This window comes from Oncorhynchus clarkii, unplaced genomic scaffold (assembly GCF_045791955.1).
Source record: "Oncorhynchus clarkii lewisi isolate Uvic-CL-2024 unplaced genomic scaffold, UVic_Ocla_1.0 unplaced_contig_616_pilon_pilon, whole genome shotgun sequence".
Classification (NCBI taxonomy): domain Eukaryota; kingdom Metazoa; phylum Chordata; class Actinopteri; order Salmoniformes; family Salmonidae; genus Oncorhynchus; species Oncorhynchus clarkii.
In genome coordinates this window covers 1-18,436 of record NW_027258246.1, presented here as the reverse complement: position 1 = coordinate 18,436, position 18,436 = coordinate 1, and the positions used below count along the sequence as shown (strand labels likewise).

The following is an 18,436-nucleotide window of genomic DNA, read 5'->3' as shown; positions in this document are numbered from 1 at the left end:
AGTGTGCAGGTGATGAAGCCAGTGATATCCCAGTTCTCAGTGAAAGGGGGAAGTCACCCATCGACTAGTGATACTGAACAAGAACTAACAACAGGATTTAGTATAAGTGTTAACTTCTGAAACGATGTCAACGGAGAGGCAACAGCTGCTTTTCGAGGGCTTCCTGAAGAAAAGGAAAGATACAATGGTAAGACAAATATGTAGAAATAATTGTCACATTAACAGCTCAATTACTGGACTCAGTTTACTTGGTAGTTGTTGGGGAATTGTTAGATTACTGCACTGTCTGAACTAGAAGCACAAGCATTTCGCTACACTCAAATGAACACCTGCTAGCCACGTGTATGTGACCAATAACATTTGATTTTATGTGTTGATGAATACTTACAAGTGATCACTTTTCCAATATTTTTGTCAACTGCTTTCTATATATGCCAATATATTCCATACTACTGTGTTTTACTCTGTTATTGCCAGTCAGTCATGGTTTGTATCCAGAATCAAGTCTTCACTATCTGGAGGGACACTGAGTCTGGAGGGACACTGAGTCTGTAGGGACACTGAGTCTGTGTTTTACTCTGTTATTGCCAGTCAGTCATGGTTTGTATCCAGAATCAGGTCTTCACTATCTGGAGGGACACTGAGTCTGGAGGGACACTGAGTCTGTAGGGACAATGAGTCTGGAGGGACACTGAGTCTGTAGGGACAATGAGTCTGTAGGGACACTGAGTCTGGAGGGACACTGAGTCTGTAGGGACAATGAGTCTGGAGAGACACTGAGTCTGTAGGGACAATGAGTCTGTAGGGACACTGAGTCTGGAGGGACACTGAGTCTGTAGGGACAATGAGTCTGGAGGGACACTGAGTCTGTAGGGACAATGAGTCTGTAGGGACACTGAGTATGTAGGGACACTGAGTCTGGAGGGACACTGAGTCTGGAGGGACAATGAGTCTGTAGGGACACTGAGTCTGGAGGGACACTGAGTCTGTGTTTTACTCTGTTATTGCCAGTCAGTCATGGTTTGTATCCAGAATCAAGTCTTCACTATCTGGAGGGACACTGAGTCTGGAGGGACACTGAGTCTGGAGGGACACTGAGTCTGGAGGGACACTGAGTCTGTAGGGACACTGAGTCTGTGTTTTACTCTGTTACTGCCAGTCAGTCATGGTTTGTATCCAGAATCAAGTCTTCACTATCTGGAGGGACACTGAGTCTGGAGGGACACTGAGTCTGTAGGGACACTGAGTCTGGAGGGACACTGAGTCTGTAGGGACACTGAGTCTGGAGGGACACTGAGTCTGGAGGGACACTGAGTCTGTAGGGACACTGAGTCTGGAGGGACACTGAGTCTGGAGGGACACTGAGTCTGGAGGGACACTGAGTCTGTGTTTTTTCTCTTTTAGAAAATGAAGTGGTCAACCTATTGGTTCAGGCTCCAAAACACAACATTATTCTTCTACACTAAGAAACATGGGAGTGCTGTGAGTATCAGCTGAGAGAAGTCCTTCAACGTTTTCAGGGGAAGTTGAATGTTATTTACACTGTTCAAAGTAGTAATAGTCTTCTGATCTTCTCTGTCCCCCACAGTCACACCTAAGAGGCCTGTACTACATCTACACCGTAAGTCAAACTGATTTGATTTGATTTGGTCTGAAAGCCTTCTTGGTCCTTCTAGCCGGACAGACAGGAACAATTGCCCTGGACTTTGTTCTACTTTCCCTTGTGTTCAATGAACATTACCCACTATTCCATATGCCCTAGTTACAGCTGCTTAATAGTATACTATTTACAAGTATGTATAGCACTTTATGTCTGAAATAGAAGTGTTGTTGTTGGGCCAGGTGCAGTCTGTGCGTGAGATCCAGAGGGAGAAGCGTAAGCACTACGTGTTTGAAATCACCATGAAGAATGGGAAGAGGAAAGTACTGGTGAGTCACACAGACAGCTCTACTCCCACTTCAGGTGTACAGAACCGTGTGGTGTGGGCTGTGCAGGCTGCCCTGTTGTTTCAGGATGTGGTCTGTTACTAGTGTCATTACAGAACCGTGTGGGCGCCGATGCCTGTGTAGGTTTAACATGTGGTTTCAGGATGTGGTCTGTTACTGTCACTTCATACTCACTGATGGGAATTTCCCAAATGAAAGTACCAGGTGAAGAAGCTGTCCATTGTTCAGAAAGAGAAATTCAACTGTATTAAAATATTTTATCAGCTGTTTACATTTGAGTCATTTAGCAGACACTCTTATCCAGAGCAATTAGGGTTATAGGTGCTTCACACCTAGATGTTGGACCTAGTCATCTTGGGGAATAGAACCAGAGACCTTTTGGTTATTAACCCAACACTCTTAACCACTAGGCTAACTAGTACCCAGCTGTGTTCTACAGTACTTGGATTGCTTAAAGTCATTTAACACTTCCTCTAACAACTAAGGATGATCTTTTTAACTCAGACTGTAACAATGTACTAAATGCATCCCTGCTACCCCCTGACCATGTGTCTGCAGTCTGCAGAGACAGGGGATCTGAGGAGGGAGTGGATTGGCCAGCTGTGGAGGGCCATGCATCTCTCAGGCCCAGGGGGTACTGACCCAGGCTGCATACGGTAACAGAAAGCTCAGGATTATTGAGACACTACTGCACTGTTTGTCATTACATTACACTAGTAATTTATCAGGAGCTCATACCTAGAACGACTTCCAAAAGGTTCATTCAAATTAGGCTAAATAACCTATGACCATCGTAAGTTAAACCTTAAAAAATAACTGTTTGTAACAATCACAGTGCTAGAATAGATGAAATCTGTGCAGGTGTATTTGAAGCCTGAAACTATTATATAGATATGGGAGGATTTGCTATGCAGACAGCACAGGAGGTTGGTGCCACCTTCATTGTGGAGGACGGGCTCGTGGTAATGGCCGGAGTGGAATTTGTGGAATGGTATCAAACACATGGTTTGCGTTCCAGCCATTATTATGAGCCGTCCTCCCCTCAGCAGCCTCCAGTGGCAGACAGAGCCTATGCAACAGCTGTCTAAGATAATGCTTTATGTATTCCTGGTCAGCATTTGAGTGCCTTGGAATGCATTATCTGCAAAAATGTTGGTTTAATAAAATATAGTGGGGAACAGTTTTATTTCTGTCCATTTGAGTGTTGCCTGTCCATCTGTTTTGTCTCCAGACAGCAGGATGTGAGGTCTGATGACCTGAAGGCCAGAGGTCGCTTCAGCACCTATAACAGCTCAGAATGTGACAGCATGATGGAACCACTGGGGGTTCATCGACCCCTCTCTGCACCCCTCAACCCCTCCACCCCTGACCAAGACCTAAACCAGGGACACAGGATTACCCAGTGCCTCTCTGGCCCCCTCACCCCTGACCAAAATCTGGGGCACAGGGCTACCCTCTTTCTCTCCCTCACTGATGAGCCCAGTAATGAGGAAGCCATATACCAGAACACCATCTCACATTGTAAGTAGAGCATCAATCCTCTGTAAACTCAGCAAACTTAAGTGGAAATGTGTTTGTTTTTTCATTCACATTTGCTGTGCCAAGCAGTTGGAGGGAATCAATGGTTTGGTTGTCTAGTGGAAAGAGGAAATGGGCACGTTGTGGCATTTAATGCTTTGGTGGTGAGGTGGGGAGTGTTACAGGAATTAAATTCCTCTATGTTTTAATACCCAATTAAAATTAAACACTGTCAATTCATAAGAATTTGTAAGACCCTTATTTGTATAAAATGGACAGAGACCAGTCTTTGAAATCAACCAGCTGCGTTTATTCTCGAGAGTACTGCCCATGATACATATTATCACAGGTTATAAACTGAAAATGACATCAGCGTTTTCTAAACTGTTCCGTCTCTTCTTGACACTGGTACAAAGGCTGTATAGTTCTCAAGCCTTCCCACATCGTCTAGAGCCAAGGTCAGCCTGTGTAGATAAGCATTCTAGCCAGTCTGGCGATATAGTTCATTAATTTCTACCAAGGAACAGACAGTCGTTGTTCTTATTCTTGATTATATTTACACACATTATATTCAGTACTAGGATTAAAAGAACATTCATACATATACAGTAACATAATAGTATTCTGATTAGTCAGTCCTGATTGAAATGTTTACATAATTAGTCATTATTGATCAAATTCCCTTCACAGGGAGCCAAGCTGTATCTTCAGCTCTGAAATATGGCAACATCTTTTCACTCTAATTTCAGATGGAGAGGAGGATGAAGACAGTGTCCATAGATTTAGAAGGAGATGTGAGGAGGAGAGAGATGAAGAAGAGGAGGAAGAGTGTAAGGAGGAAGAGGATCAGTATGACATTCTACCAGCCCCCCGGAACTGTGAGTACTACCCTCATGGTCACATCAGTGTGTTGTTATACGTCATAAATCAATAAATTATCCATCATAAATGTCATAAATTCTTCCATTATGGAGACCACTGTATAGGATATAAAATACAAGTAGATATCATCATATTACATGATAATGACTTATGTTAATGGTCTGTGTTTGATAAATGACCAAAAACCTACCTGCCATTTCCTCTGTAGCTGAGTATCACATCAACCAATCAGATGAAGACTTGACTGATGGAGAGGACCTCTATGACTTCCCACTGTCCAATAGGAGGGCAAGTGACCGCCAAGGTGAGATTATGAAAATGTTTATTTTTCAATTGATTGGGTTTTAAATTAGTTCAATATTTTTCATTTGTTTACCAGCAAATTAAAGTGTATTTGGGTTTATTTTCATGTTCTATCTCAGATTATAGCGAGATGACAGAGAGCATCTATGACGTCCCCAGTTCCCTAATGAGGAAAATGTCTGAACACACACTTGGTGAGTATGACAGCAGCGTTCTAGTTCTAATTCCCTTTTCATACATTTCTGCTAATTTTATAGACACACAAACGTAAGGGCCCTTTCAATCTATATTCTTGAATAGCACGGTGTAAAGGTCATTTACCATTTTAGTTTTTATTTATCCTTTATTTAACTTGACAAGTCAGTTTAGAACAAATTCTTATTTACAATGACGGTCTACCCCGGCCAAACCCGGACGAAGCTTGGCCAATTGTGCACCGCCCTATGGGACTCCCAATCACGGCCAGATGTGATGCAGCCTGGATTCAAACCAGGGACTTCAGTGACGCCTCTTGCACTGAGATGCAGTGCCTTAGACAATTGAGCCGACATATGCAGCATTTGCCGTGAATGCAGTCTCCGCTAAGAAAGAAACATTGCCTTTAAATGTAAATCACGCTGTGAGGCTGAACTCCCGCGATACGGATTGAATAGATCCCTAACATATCCTGAGAATGGTATACTTTTATTTAAAGGAATGTGTAGAACCAGAAGCAAAGTAGACACTATTCCCCCCTATCTACTCCATGAAAATCCTAACCAGACTCATCATCAGTATTAACAAAAACACGCACGTCTTTATCCCTCACTCTCATAGCAGAGCCTTACCCTGGAGGTGAGATGCTGGTGGAGGACAGGGGCCTCCTGGATGACATGATGGCCAGTCTGGGTGGAGGGACGGTGGGCTGGATAACAGGTGCTTCTACTGTGGAGCCCTACGGGCTGGCTCGTCATGGCTCTTAGGACTGGTATATAGTATAGACTCTGGATAATATAGACTGAATGAGTTTTCCTCATTCAAATTGTTCTATAAAGCTTGACGCATTCTGTTAGAGATTTAAATATGTTTACATTTTATGAAAAAAAAATCTCATTTGTCATGATATTCTATTCTATTGACTTCTCTTTTAATACAATCTACTGTCAAGGAAATACCATATTAAATAACTAACTTTATACTGTCAAAGTGTTCCACTTAGTATATAATGTCAGGAGAGAGGTACTATAGTATTCAGGCAGACCCTATCCTTCTTTTTTAGAAGGTAGATCAGATTTAATACTGCAGATACATTGTGGCATCATTTCCAATCACACATGTATATTTTTTATAAATATATAGAGTATATATTATTTAAATATATTTTGCTTCTTTATTATTTTCCCCTAACCCTACCACCCCTCCCTTAATTGGAGTAAACAAATTAAATAGATTTGACTTCTTTATTATTTTCCCCTAACCCAACAATACTTAGGCTTCCACTTCCAGGTTATACATACTACATACATTTAATAGAAAATATATTTTACATGAGTTATCTTCTGTTTGTTTTTAGTCCCAGCCTTCAGCTACCATCAACCCCTCCCATCTACAGTGAGGGGAAAAAAGTATTTGATCCCCTGCTGATTTTGTACGTTTGCCCACTGACAAAGAAATGACCAGTCTATGTTTTGCAGAGGGGTCAAATACTTATTTCCCTCATTAAAATGCAAATCAATTTATAACATTTTTGACATGCATTTTTGTGGATTATTTTGTTGTTATTCTGTCTCTCACTGTTCAAATAAACCTACCATTAAAATTATAGACGGATCATTTCTTTGTCAGTGGGCAAACGTACAAAATCAGCAGGGGATCAAAAACTTTTTTCCCTCACTGTATCTTTGAAGACCATCCCATTTAGATTTTTTGATTTCACCTTTATTTAACCAGGTAGGCCAGTTGAGAACAAGTTCTCATTTGCAGCTGTGACTTGGCCAAGATAAAGCAAAGCAGTTCGACACATACAACAACACAGAGTTACGCATGGAATAAACAAACATACAATCAATAATACATTTCTGGCTGCCATATATTTTTCAACTGTGCTGTGATTTTTCATAAAAGTTCTGAACCTTTCTATACTCATAGTTTCTACAGATTGTAAATTAAAGATAAACACCTTTGCTAAGAGTATTATTATACTATTGATCGATTGACTATGACTTTTTAAATCACCCAGCAGAGCTATTTGCAAAGTTGGTTCCGAGTAAATTTGGCAATTTTTCTGAACCTGCGACCAAAAACAAGCTACATATGGACAGTACCAAAACAAATTATCCAAATATTCTGTCTCTTTGCAACAAAATCTGCAAAGCTGGGATGGTTGTAGCCCCATATATATAACATTCTATTGGTTGCAAGAATGTTATAGAATATTTTAAATGGAAAAACTCTGGCTGTGTTTTTTGGTCCTTAAATGAAACTGGTATACTTTGTTATTTATCACAATTTTCTTTAGAAAAATGTTGGTATTTAATGCAGGGCCGACAGACAAGTTCCTTACCTTCTCCCCTTTCCACTTGCCTCCGCCATTTTTGCGGTAATGCTGCAATCAGTTGGTTGTAATTTTGGATAGAGCAGACATTTCCATATATTTTTTGTTAACTGCATGTATGAAATAACTCCACCAGTCCTATTTCTGATATAATTTACAAAGATTATACTGTCTTTTTTTAAATCAATTAGTATATTTGATTTCAACCATAGTATTTGTTCTAATATTTGTACTGTCTTTTCTGGTGGATTAAACTGAAATTGCAACCAGCTTTCTATTGCTTGTTTTAAAAATAGACATATTTTGGAGATTATTTCATTTTCAAATAACTGAAAGTGAGAGGTTGTAATCTGGATGAAGGTAAAAAAAGGCCATTCTTGAACACGGGGTGATTCACTCTTACTAATCTCCTAGAGCAGGTATTCTACTAGAGCAGGTATTCTCCTAGAGCAGGTATTCTCCTAGAGCAGGTATTCTCCTAGAGCAGGTATTCTACTAGAGCAGGTATTCTACTAGAGCAGGTATTCTCCTAGAGCAGGTATTCTCCTAGAGCAGGTATTCTCCTAGAGCAGGTATTCTCCTAGAGCAGGTATTCTACTAGAACAGGTATTCTACTAGAGCAGGTATTCTACTAGAGCAGGTATTCTACTAGAACAGGTATTCTACTAGAGCAGGTATTCTCCTAGAGCAGGTATTCTCCTAAGAGCAGGTATTCTACTAGAGCAGGTATTCTCCTAGAGCAGGTATTCTCCTAGAGCAGGTATTCTACTAGAGCAGGTATTCTACTAGAGCAGCAGGTATTCTACTAGAGCAGGTATTCTCAAACTGGGGTACTACGCGCAATGCCGTCGCCAAATAAAAATGTGATTCACATAATTTTGTAAAACATTTTGTTTATCATAATTACTATTTTTTTTTATTCACATTTTCAAACAGTCCATTTAGTAAGGCCCACGTCCATAGAGACACATACCACCAGTTACTACCATCAGTACGACACCTGCACCTTTCGACGACACAAGTTGTTCTGCTTCCACGAGCACATCCAATGCTAGCATCAGTAATTCTACATTTGTTGTAGCCCAGCTTGAATGGTCACTGACAGTTGTGAATCTGATGCAGCCGAATAGCTACTGCCCCCTTACCCGGGAAAGCACAGAACAACAGACAGGGACGTTGGACCATCGAAGAGGCACAAATATGATGAGAACTACGTTGTTTTGGGGTTCACTTATATTGGGAGTAGTGCCTTTCCTCAGCCACAGTGTGTTATATGTGTAAAAGTACTATCTCACAACTCGATGAAACCTTCACTCTTGCACCGACATTTAGAAACAAAACATGCCAATTTGAAAAATAAGGAATTTTTTGTCTGAGAATTAAGACGACTTTCGAGTCGTAAGACATGTATAAAAACAACAGATACCATTAATAAGAAGGGGCTAAAATAGTCTTATATGGTGAGCTACCGAGTGGCTAGGACAGGCAAGACCCATACTATTGTGGAGGAATAAATGGGACAATGCTGGGTGGAAAAACTATACATATAATGTCTTCATCAAACAACACTGTTTCACGATGCATCAGTGACATGGCAGGAGATGTGTGGAAACAATTACTGCTTCGCATACAAGCCAGTGAATTACATGCGTTACAGCTGGATGAGTCAACAGACGTGGCGGGCCTGGCACAGCTCCTGGTATATGTCTGTTACGTTTATGGGCTGTCAATTAAGGAAGACATCCTCTTCTGCAAACCACTGGAAACCAGGACAACAGGAGAGGATATGTTTAAAGTATTGGACAGCTTTGTGACATCAAATGCAGTTTGGTGGTCAAGATGTGTTGGTATCTGTACTGATGGTGCAAAAGCCATGACAGGGAGACACAGTGGAGTTATAACACACGTGCAAGCAGTTGCTCCCGACGCCACTTGGGTACACTGCAGCATCCACCGAGAGGCTCTTGCTGCCAAGGGAATGCCTGACAGCTTGAAAGACGTTTTGGACACTACAGTGAAACTGGTTAACTTTGTTAAAGCAAGGCCCCTGAACTCTCGTGTATTTTCTGCATTATGCAATGATATGGGCAGCGACCATGTAACGCTTTTACAACATAGAAGTCTGCTGGATATCAAGGGGCAAAGTATTGGCACGTTTTTTTTAATAGAGAGATGAGCTTAACGTTGTCTTTACTGACCATTTTAATTTGTCTGACCGCTTGCATGATGACAAGTTTCTCACACGACTGTCCTATCTGGGTGATGTTTTTTCCTGCCTGAATTATCTGAATCTAGGAATACAGGGACTCTCCACAACTATAATCAATGTGTGAGGCTATAATTAAGAAGTTTGAGCTCCTCTCTGTCTGCAGACAACTCACAGGTCTTTCCATCATTGCATGATTTTTTGTGTGCAAATGAACTCAAGCTTACGGACAATGTCAAATGTGATATTGCGAAGCACCTGAGTGAGTTGGGTGCACAATTACACAGGTACTTTCCCGAAACAGATGACACAAACAACTGGATTGGTTATCCCTGTCATGCGCTGCCTCCAGTCCAGTTAGTGATATCTGAACAAGAGAGCCTCATCGAAATTGCAACAAGCAGTTCTGTGAAAATGTAATTTAATCAGAAGCCACTGGCAGATTTCTGGACTTGGCGGCGCTCAGAGTATCCTGCTTTGGAAAATCGCGCTGTTAAGACACCGATGCCCTTTTCAACCACGTACCTATGTTAGAGTGGATTCTCGGCCCTCACTAGCATGAAAACTAAATACAGGCACAGACTGTGTGTGGAAAAGGATTTAAGACTGAGACTCTCCAATACAACCCAACATTGCAGAGTTATGTGCATCCTTTCAAGCACACCCTTCTCATTAACCTGTGGTGAGTTATTCACAATTGTCGATGAACAAATAAGGTTTTATATGTAAGATGGCTAAATAAAGAGCAAAATGATTGATTATTATTATTTGTTCTCTGGTCCTATAACAGCTCTTTGTCACTTCCCACAAGCCGGGTTGTGACAAAACTCACACTCATTCTTATCCTTAATAACTGTTTTGTATAGTGTGTGTGTGTGTGTGGCAGGCTTAAAATGATGGCAAAAAAGTGCGCTGACCCTGGTGCTAGAGGGGGTACAGCTGACCCTGGTGCTAGAGGGGGTACAGCTGACCCTGGTGCTAGAGGGGGTACAGCTGACCCTGGTGCTAGAGGGGGTACAGCTGACCCTGGTGCTAGAGGGGGTACAGCTGACCCTGGTGCTAGAGGGGGTACAGCTGACCCTGGTGCTAGAGGGGGTACGCAGCTGGAGGTTGAATGTGTGAAGGGGTACGGGACTATAAAAAGTTTGGGAACCACTGTACTAGAGAACCAGTTCGGAATTAAGTAAAGTTGTTGTACGATTGAAGCCTTTAGTGAGGTCTAATGCTCTAATATTTAATCATTTCTGCCCGTCCAAATTCATATTCATTATATAAATAGGCTCGTTTAACTTTGTTTGGCTAGACACTCCAAATAAAATGGAATATTTTTTGTTCATATGATTTTTATTTTTTTAATCGTTAGGTGTAGGCAGGGCCATAATTACATAGGTCAACTGGGACCCTATTGTTTCATATGGTCAGAAATCAGATTTCATATTCATGATTCAGTCCACACAGAGGATTCACATGACTATTTATACAAGTCAAACCACAGATCGACATGATAGACACCACATTAATAGACATTAACTTGTACAGGAGATTTAAATGCACAGTTAAAAGGTTGAATGATCATTCACCATGGTCCACTACAATAGATCACCGACTAACATGTCACTTGGTTCACAGTTTAAAGGACACACTTTCACAGACAATATTGCTTCATTTTCACCATAATATACTTTTTAGAGACGTCGACACATTGATAGGAAAATAGAACCTACGTAGTTGCTGTCATACAGGCACAATAAATCATGTGGGTTATTTAGCCCTGAACACACTATCATTACAATAGGGCTGGTGAAGAGTAGTGAAGGTCATCTTTGTAACTTAACATACAGTGACAGTAGATCACAGGAGGTTGGTGGCACCTTCATTTGGGAGGACGGGCTCATGGTAATGGATGGAGAGGAAAGGGCGGAATGGTATCAAACACATGGTTTCTATGCGTTTGATGCCATTCCATTCACTCCGTTCAGGCTATTATTATGATGAGCCGTCCTCCCCTCAGCAGCCTCCTGTGAAGTAGATATACAACACGTTGGCCTCTACAACACTAATATTCCCTACTAAGGAATGTAAGGATTAACCACATTAACGAGTATCTTTAGATAAGACGAAGACAGCAGTCAGCAACAGAAATACAAAAACAAGCAGCGCATGAATTTAGTCACTTAGCAGAAGCTCTTATCCAGACACATGCAGTAGTGAGTGCATGCATTTTCATACTGCTCCCCCTTAGGAATCGAACCCACAACCCTGGTGTTGCAAGCGCAGTGCACTACCAACTGAGCTACGTGGGAATGTCAGTGTGTAGCAATTTCTTTACTGGTGAAATTGAGTAAGTAACAAAAGCTGATTAAAGTGATTTGTGCATTGTTCCACTGTGCAGAAAAGCAGGATTGTACTGTAGTATGTAGATAGCATACTAGCATACTGACATGCAGACAAAAGGCAAGCAACACTAATCATTTAAAAGAAATACAACATGTGGACATGATGTAAGACAAGCAAAACAAATGATTCACATGTTGAGATGTATAGTCTGGGTTAAACATACTGATTGTGTTTCCATTCGTTTATAGTACTGCGTGTTTTAATACCAGCAAAGAAATCACTAGTGTTAACATGACTTTGGATATGTTTGTTTTTAGAGTTAATTCTGATCCAGATACAACATACTTGGTCTGTTTCTTCTGGGTAAATGCTATTCAATCACACCGCAAATGAAGACAGGGACCACTGTAAAACACCATTGGTAAAGGAAAGTGCCAAAACAGATACACACTGACAACTAGCATGGAAGAGTTCCCGTGTGAGGAGACCTGGGTCAAATACTTCCACATCCTTGTGCTGTGCTTGATTTAGTTAGTCTGGTACAACAATTTAACAAAAGAAATGGACCCAAAAGTGGCCAACTCAAATCAAGCGCACCCCTATTTCACACAGGTCTGGGCCTGTATTCACAAATTCACATCTCAGAACAGGAGTTCTGACTTCTATAGGATCATTTATAAATACAGGCCATGGTGTTGAGACTGGGTAGGTTAGAGTTGAACTATCATCGCCCTCGAGTTGTCACTGCCAATTCGAGGTTCAACTATCGCCGACCTGGTGGCTGCGGTGTGTCAGTGTCCCTCATCCCTATCCTCATCCCTGGGCCTGCTGTTCGCTGAGGAACTCATCCAGCACGCGGATGATGCTGCAGGCCTCAGGGAGGTCTCGGTGCTCGGCGTGGGCGTTCTGGAGCAGCACGTCCCCATTCCCACAGCCCTGCAGGAACTGGCAGCAGCGGAACAGAGCGTAGTGACTCGACTCAGCCTGGCGGATGAACCGCTTCAGACTGTTCATGTCCTGGATGGCCTGGAGAGACAGGGGGAGGAGAAGGAGAGAGGGGGGAGAGAGAGAGCATGGATGAGAAAGCAGTAAGCCATTTTAAACATGGCCTGGACATACAGTATTTATATAATGGTTTAAAGTGATCCACTTGTCTGTGTGCTGTGCGTTTGCCCACCTTGAGTTTGAAGTTCTCCAGGATCTGTCTGAGGAGGAAAGGGTTACAGCGCTCTGCTGCGTTCAGGAATGACTGGATCCAACCGTCACAGAAACGGTTACTGACTGGAAAAAGGTGTGAGAGGGATGACGGAGTGATTAGCCAGTGTGTATTCTGTGACGATCATTAGTGGGAAATGTTTTGGTGATTCTATGTCTGTGTGTACATGTACTGTGCCTTCGGAAAGTATTCAGACCCCTTGACTTATTCTACAATGGATTAAATAATTGTTTTTCTTCAGCAATCTACACCCAATATCCCATAATGACGAAGCGAAAACAGGTTTTGTACATTTTTGCAAATGTATTAAAAATAAAAAACAAATACCTTATTTACATGAGTATTCAGACCCTTTACTATGAGACTCGAAATTGAGCTCTGATGCATCCTGTTTCCATTGATCATCCTTGAGATGTTTCTACATCTTGATTGAGTCCACCTGTGGTAAATTCAATTCGATTGGACATGATTTGGAAAGGCACACACCTGTCTATATAAGGTCCAACAGTTGACAGTGCATGTCAGAGCAAAAACCAAGCCATGAGGTTGAAGGAATTGTTCGTAGAGCTTCGAGACTGGATTGTGTCGAGGCACAAATCTGGGGAAGGATACCAAAAAATGTCTGCAGCATTGAAGGTCCCCAAGAACACAGTGGGCTCCATCATTCTCAAATGGAGGAAGTTTGGAACCACCAAGACTCTTCCTATAGCTGGCCGCCAGGCCAAACTGAGCAATCACGGGAGAAGAGCCTTGGTCAGCTAGGTGACCAAGAACCTGATGACAGATCTCTAGAGTTCCTCTGTGGAAATGGGAGAACCTTCCAGAAGGACAACCATCACTGCAGCACTCCACCAATCAGGCCTTTACGGTAGAGTGGCCAGACGGAAGCCACTCCTCAGTAAAAGGCATATGACAGCCGGCTTGGAGTTTGCCAAAAGGCACCTAAAGACTCTCAGAACATGAGAAACTAGATTCTCTGGTCTGATGAAACCAAGATTGAACTCTTGGCCTGAATCCCAAGCGTCACGTCTGGAGGAAACCTGGCACCCTCCGTATGGTGAAGCATGGTGGTGGCAGCATCATGCTGTGGAGATGTTTTTCAGCGGCAGGGACTGGGGGACTAGTCAGGATCAAGGCAAAGATGAACGGAGCAAAGTACAGAGAGATCCTTGACAAAAACCTGCTCCAGAGCGCTCAGGACCTCAGACTGAGGTGAAGATTCACATTGCAACAGGACAATGACCCTAAGCACACAGCCAAGACAACGCAGGAGTGGCTTCAGGACAAGTCTCTGAATGTCCTTGAGTGGCCCAGCTAGCGACCGGACTTGAACCAGATTGAAAATCTCTGGAGAGACCTAAAAATAGCTGTGCAGCATTGTGCTCCATCCAACCTGACAGAGCTTGAGAGGATCTGCAGAGAGGAAACGGGAGAAACTCCCCAAATACATGTGTGCCAAACTTGTAGAGTCATACCCAAGAAGACTTGAGGCTGTAATCGCTGCCAAAGATGCTTCAACAAAGTACTGAGTAAAGGGTCTGAATACTTATGTAAATGTGATATTTCAGCTTTATAGAATTGTAGAAATGTCAAAAAAAAGTTTTTGCTTTGTCATTATGAGGTATTGTGTGTAGATTGATGAGAGAAAGAAAACGATTTAATACATTTTAGAATAAGGTTGTAACGTAACAAAATGTGGAAAAAGTCAAGGGGTCGGAATACTTTCTGAATGCACCATACAAAGACCTGTTTTGTAGAGTGGTGTGGCTACAGCTGTAACACAGATCTGTATTTGTGACTGTGGGAGAGTGTCTGTTTGTTAGAGTCGTTCCAATAGGCCTGTGTGTGTGTGTGTGTGTGTATGTCCACAGGTTAGAGCAGTCACACAGACCTGTGTGTGTGTATATGTCCACAGATTAGAGCAGTCACACAGACCTGTGTGTGTGTGTGTGTGTATATATATCCACAGGTTAGAGCAGTCACACAGACCTGTGTGTGTATATATCCACAGGTTAAAGCAGTCACACAGACCTGTGTGTGTGTATATGTCCACAGATTAGAGCAGTCACACAGACCTGTGTGTGTGTGTGTATATATATCCACAGGTTAGAGCAGTCACACAGACCTGTGTTGGAGAGTGTAGGAGGGCTGGTGGAGCAGTCTATGACCAGATCAGTAAGAGCCTCTGAGGCCTTATACAGAGAGGCTGTGGTAGTGTCCTCCTGGACCAGGCCCTGCAGACTGGCTGCCTTAATGAACCTACACACACATGAACCATATTCATTCATATTCACAGCACATACTGTATATTCTTATAGTTTAACCACAGGAATAAAGACGAGGTGTTTTCAGATTATTTTCAGAAGTGATACTCATTTATTAAACAGAATTTGACCGCAAACCCAATTTGGACTGGACTGGACCTTTAAAGTAACTCACCTAGCAACATCAGCCTTGGTCCTGTCATCTGCATTGGTGACCTCCACGTGTATGTGACTCAGAGCCTTGAAAACAATGACATGGGCCTGATCAGCGCTACATATTAAACTAAACTTTATTCTACAATGACACGGGCCTGATCAGCGCTGCATTTTAAACTAAATTTTATTCTACAATGACACGGGCCTGATCAGCGTTGCATATTAAACTAAACTTTATTCTACAATGACACGGGCCTGATCAGCGTTTCATATTAAACTAAACTTTATTCTACAATGACACGGGCCTGATCAGCGTTTCATATTAAACTAAACTTTATTCTACAATGACACAGGCCTGATCAGCGTTACATATTAAACTAAACTTTATTCTACAATGACACGGGCCTGATCAGTGTTGCATATTAAACTTTATTCTACAATGACATGGGCCTGATCAGCGTTACATATTAAACTAAACTTTATTCTACAATGACACGGGCCTGATCAGCGTTTCATATTAAACTAAACTTTATTCTACAATAACACAGGCCTGATCAGCGTTACATATTAAACTAAACTTTATTATACAATGACACGGGCCTGATCAGCGTTTCATATTAAACTAAACTTTATTCTACAATGACACGGGCCTGATCAACGTTACATATTAAACTAAACTTTATTCTACAATGACACGGGCCTGATCAGCGTTTCATATTAAACTAAACTTTATTCTACAATGACACGGGCCTGATCAGCGTTTCATATTAAACTAAACTTTATTCTACAATGACACGGGCCTGATCAGCGTTTCATATTAAACTAAACTTTATTCTACAATGACACGGGCCTGATCAGCGTTACATATTAAACTAAACTTTATTCTACAATGACACGGGCCTGATCAGCGTTTCATATTAAACTAAACTTTATTCTACAATGACACAGGCCTGATCAGCGTTACATATTAAACTAAACTTTATTCTACAATGACACGGGCCTGATCAGCGTTTCATATTAAACTAAACTTTATTCTACAATGACACGGGCCTGATCAGCGTTACATATTAAACTAAACTTTATTCTACAATGACACGGGCCTGATCAGCGTTTCATATTAAACTAAACTTTATTCTACAATGACACGGGCCTGATCAGCGTTACATATTAAACTAAACTTTATTCTACAATGACACAGGCCTGATCAGCGCTGCATTTTAAACTAAACTTTATTCTACAATGACACAGGCCTGATCAGCGTTACATATTAAACTAAACTTTATTCTACAATGACACAGGCCTGATCAGCGTTACATATTAAACTAAACTTTATTCTACAATGACACGGGCCTGATCAGCGTTACATATTAAACTAAACTTTATTCTACAATGACACGGGCCTGATCAGCGTTTCATATTAAACTAAACTTTATTCTACAATGACACGGGCCTGATCAGCGTTTCATATTAAACTAAACTTTATTCTACAATGACACGGGCCTGATCAGCGTTACATATTAAACTAAACTTTATTCTACAATGACACAGGCCTGATCAGCGCTGCATTTTAAACTAAACTTTATTCTACAATGACACAGGCCTGATCAGCGTTACATATTAAACTAAACTTTATTCTACAATGACACGGGCCTGATCAACGTTACAACCAGTCAAAATGATTCTTGGAACCTTGTTTCTGCTCTAAGCTACACAGTGGCAACATTGATGGCCATCAAAGAAAATGATGCGTTTTGAACTATGCAATTGCGTGACTGACGCCAACAAATGTGAAGATGTTTTGTGACAATACAATACGCTGGGAATATCTCATTTTATATTTGAATGTTTCCACTTCCCATTTGTTTTGTCAAGCAAGATGGCTACTAGTCAGTAAAGACTAAATTATAGCTTTAGCTAGTGGACACAGCCCAAGTAAGTAACTAGCAAAAACATAACATAGTGAAGCATGGAGGGGAAGTAAATGTATTGAAACAATGAGGGGGAATCACTGGTACAGGGGGAATTAATCACTATGGTAACAGTCAAATGATGGGTCAAAGGTGACTCACAGCATATAGCAGGAAGCTGATGCTCCCCTGGACCATCTGCACCACTCTGTGGATGTGCATCACAGACTCCTCGTACCACATGCTCAGGTAGGGCCTGATCTCAGTCTCTAGGTTCACCAGCTATATATATATATATATATATATATATATATATATATATATATATATATATATATATATATATATATATATATATATATATATATATATATACATACATACATACACACACACACACACACACGGAGGACAGAGAGGGAAATAACACTTATAACCCTACACAGGGGACTACCTATTTGTGTAGTCATTTTATATTTATCTATCTAGGGTGGTGTTAAATAGGTCACACTGATAGCAAAACATTTCACAATGGAGAAGAAAAATCTGTGTTCTTATTTGACAACATCAGGTAGTACCTCCCCATTTCAAAACATTTTTTTCCCTCTTGAACACAACCTAGGTGAGTCCCCTTCAGATAGTGTTTATTACAAAGGAGCCCTGTCCAAGAGATGATGGAATCCAGTACAATTATATTATTTTGGTGATTCCACTTCCTGCTTACCTCAGCAGTCTGTAGACTGCTCTGCAGGCCTTGCACGTACTTGTCCAGTTCAAGTCTAAACGTACAGTCAATTAAGGAAATGGTTTATGGTTTAATGATGAATGGTTTATGAGTTTCAGTACCCATCTATACATCTAGACTGACTCTACATTAGTATGATTCAGAAAGAGCATGTTAGCCTATAAAGGATATAGGTTGAGGCCTTTCTCAGAGCCTCCCATCAGGCAGATTACATAGCCATTGCCGTCCGCGTCGGGCTGCTCTGGGGATCTCTCCTGCTCCAGGAGACAGCAGTAACAGCCCACCGTTGCCTCTGGGACACTGGGATGGGACAACAAACACATATTTATTATGAATGTAAAACACTGGCTTTACACTCCTTTAGAAGTGTGCAGGCTAATTGGTGCCACATTGCTTCAGATGTATACATATGGAGAGAATAC

The 18,436-nt window shown here is 41.4% G+C and overlaps 2 protein-coding genes across 2 annotated transcripts; one reads left to right on the top strand and one right to left on the bottom strand.

Annotated features, from left to right (window-relative positions):
* Nucleotides 1–124: 124 nt before the first annotated feature.
* Nucleotides 125–6,036, top strand: LOC139396245 (uncharacterized). Its single transcript, XM_071143389.1, has 10 exons — nt 125–187; nt 1,405–1,482; nt 1,589–1,621; nt 1,843–1,929; nt 2,506–2,603; nt 3,179–3,468; nt 4,215–4,343; nt 4,556–4,651; nt 4,770–4,844; nt 5,467–6,036. Exons 1-10 carry the CDS (start codon nt 125–127, stop codon nt 5,610–5,612), a joined length of 1,095 nt encoding a protein of 364 aa, XP_070999490.1. The 3' UTR covers nt 5,613–6,036.
* A 4,678-nt stretch (nt 6,037–10,714) lies between these two features.
* Nucleotides 10,715–18,314, bottom strand: LOC139396244 (protein Njmu-R1-like; the record flags this gene model as incomplete). The annotated part of the gene is given in 7 exon segments (XM_071143388.1): nt 10,715–12,752; nt 12,904–13,007; nt 15,068–15,201; nt 15,382–15,446; nt 17,432–17,551; nt 17,994–18,054; nt 18,186–18,314. Coding segments are annotated over 7 exon segments (826 nt in total), but the record flags the coding sequence as incomplete, so codon positions are not given.
* Between the last annotated feature and the right edge of the window lie 122 nt (nt 18,315–18,436).

Excerpts from the sequence above, each read along its gene's own strand:
- LOC139396245 (XM_071143389.1), top strand. The coding sequence starts at position 125 with ATGTCAACGGAGAGGCAACAGCTGCTTTTCGAGGGCTTCCTGAAGAAA. Across the intron at positions 1,930-2,505 it reads ATGGGAAGAGGAAAGTACTG|TCTGCAGAGACAGGGGATCT; the intron begins GTGAGTCACACA and ends ATGTGTCTGCAG. Across the intron at positions 4,652-4,769 it reads GAGGGCAAGTGACCGCCAAG|ATTATAGCGAGATGACAGAG; the intron begins GTGAGATTATGA and ends GTTCTATCTCAG.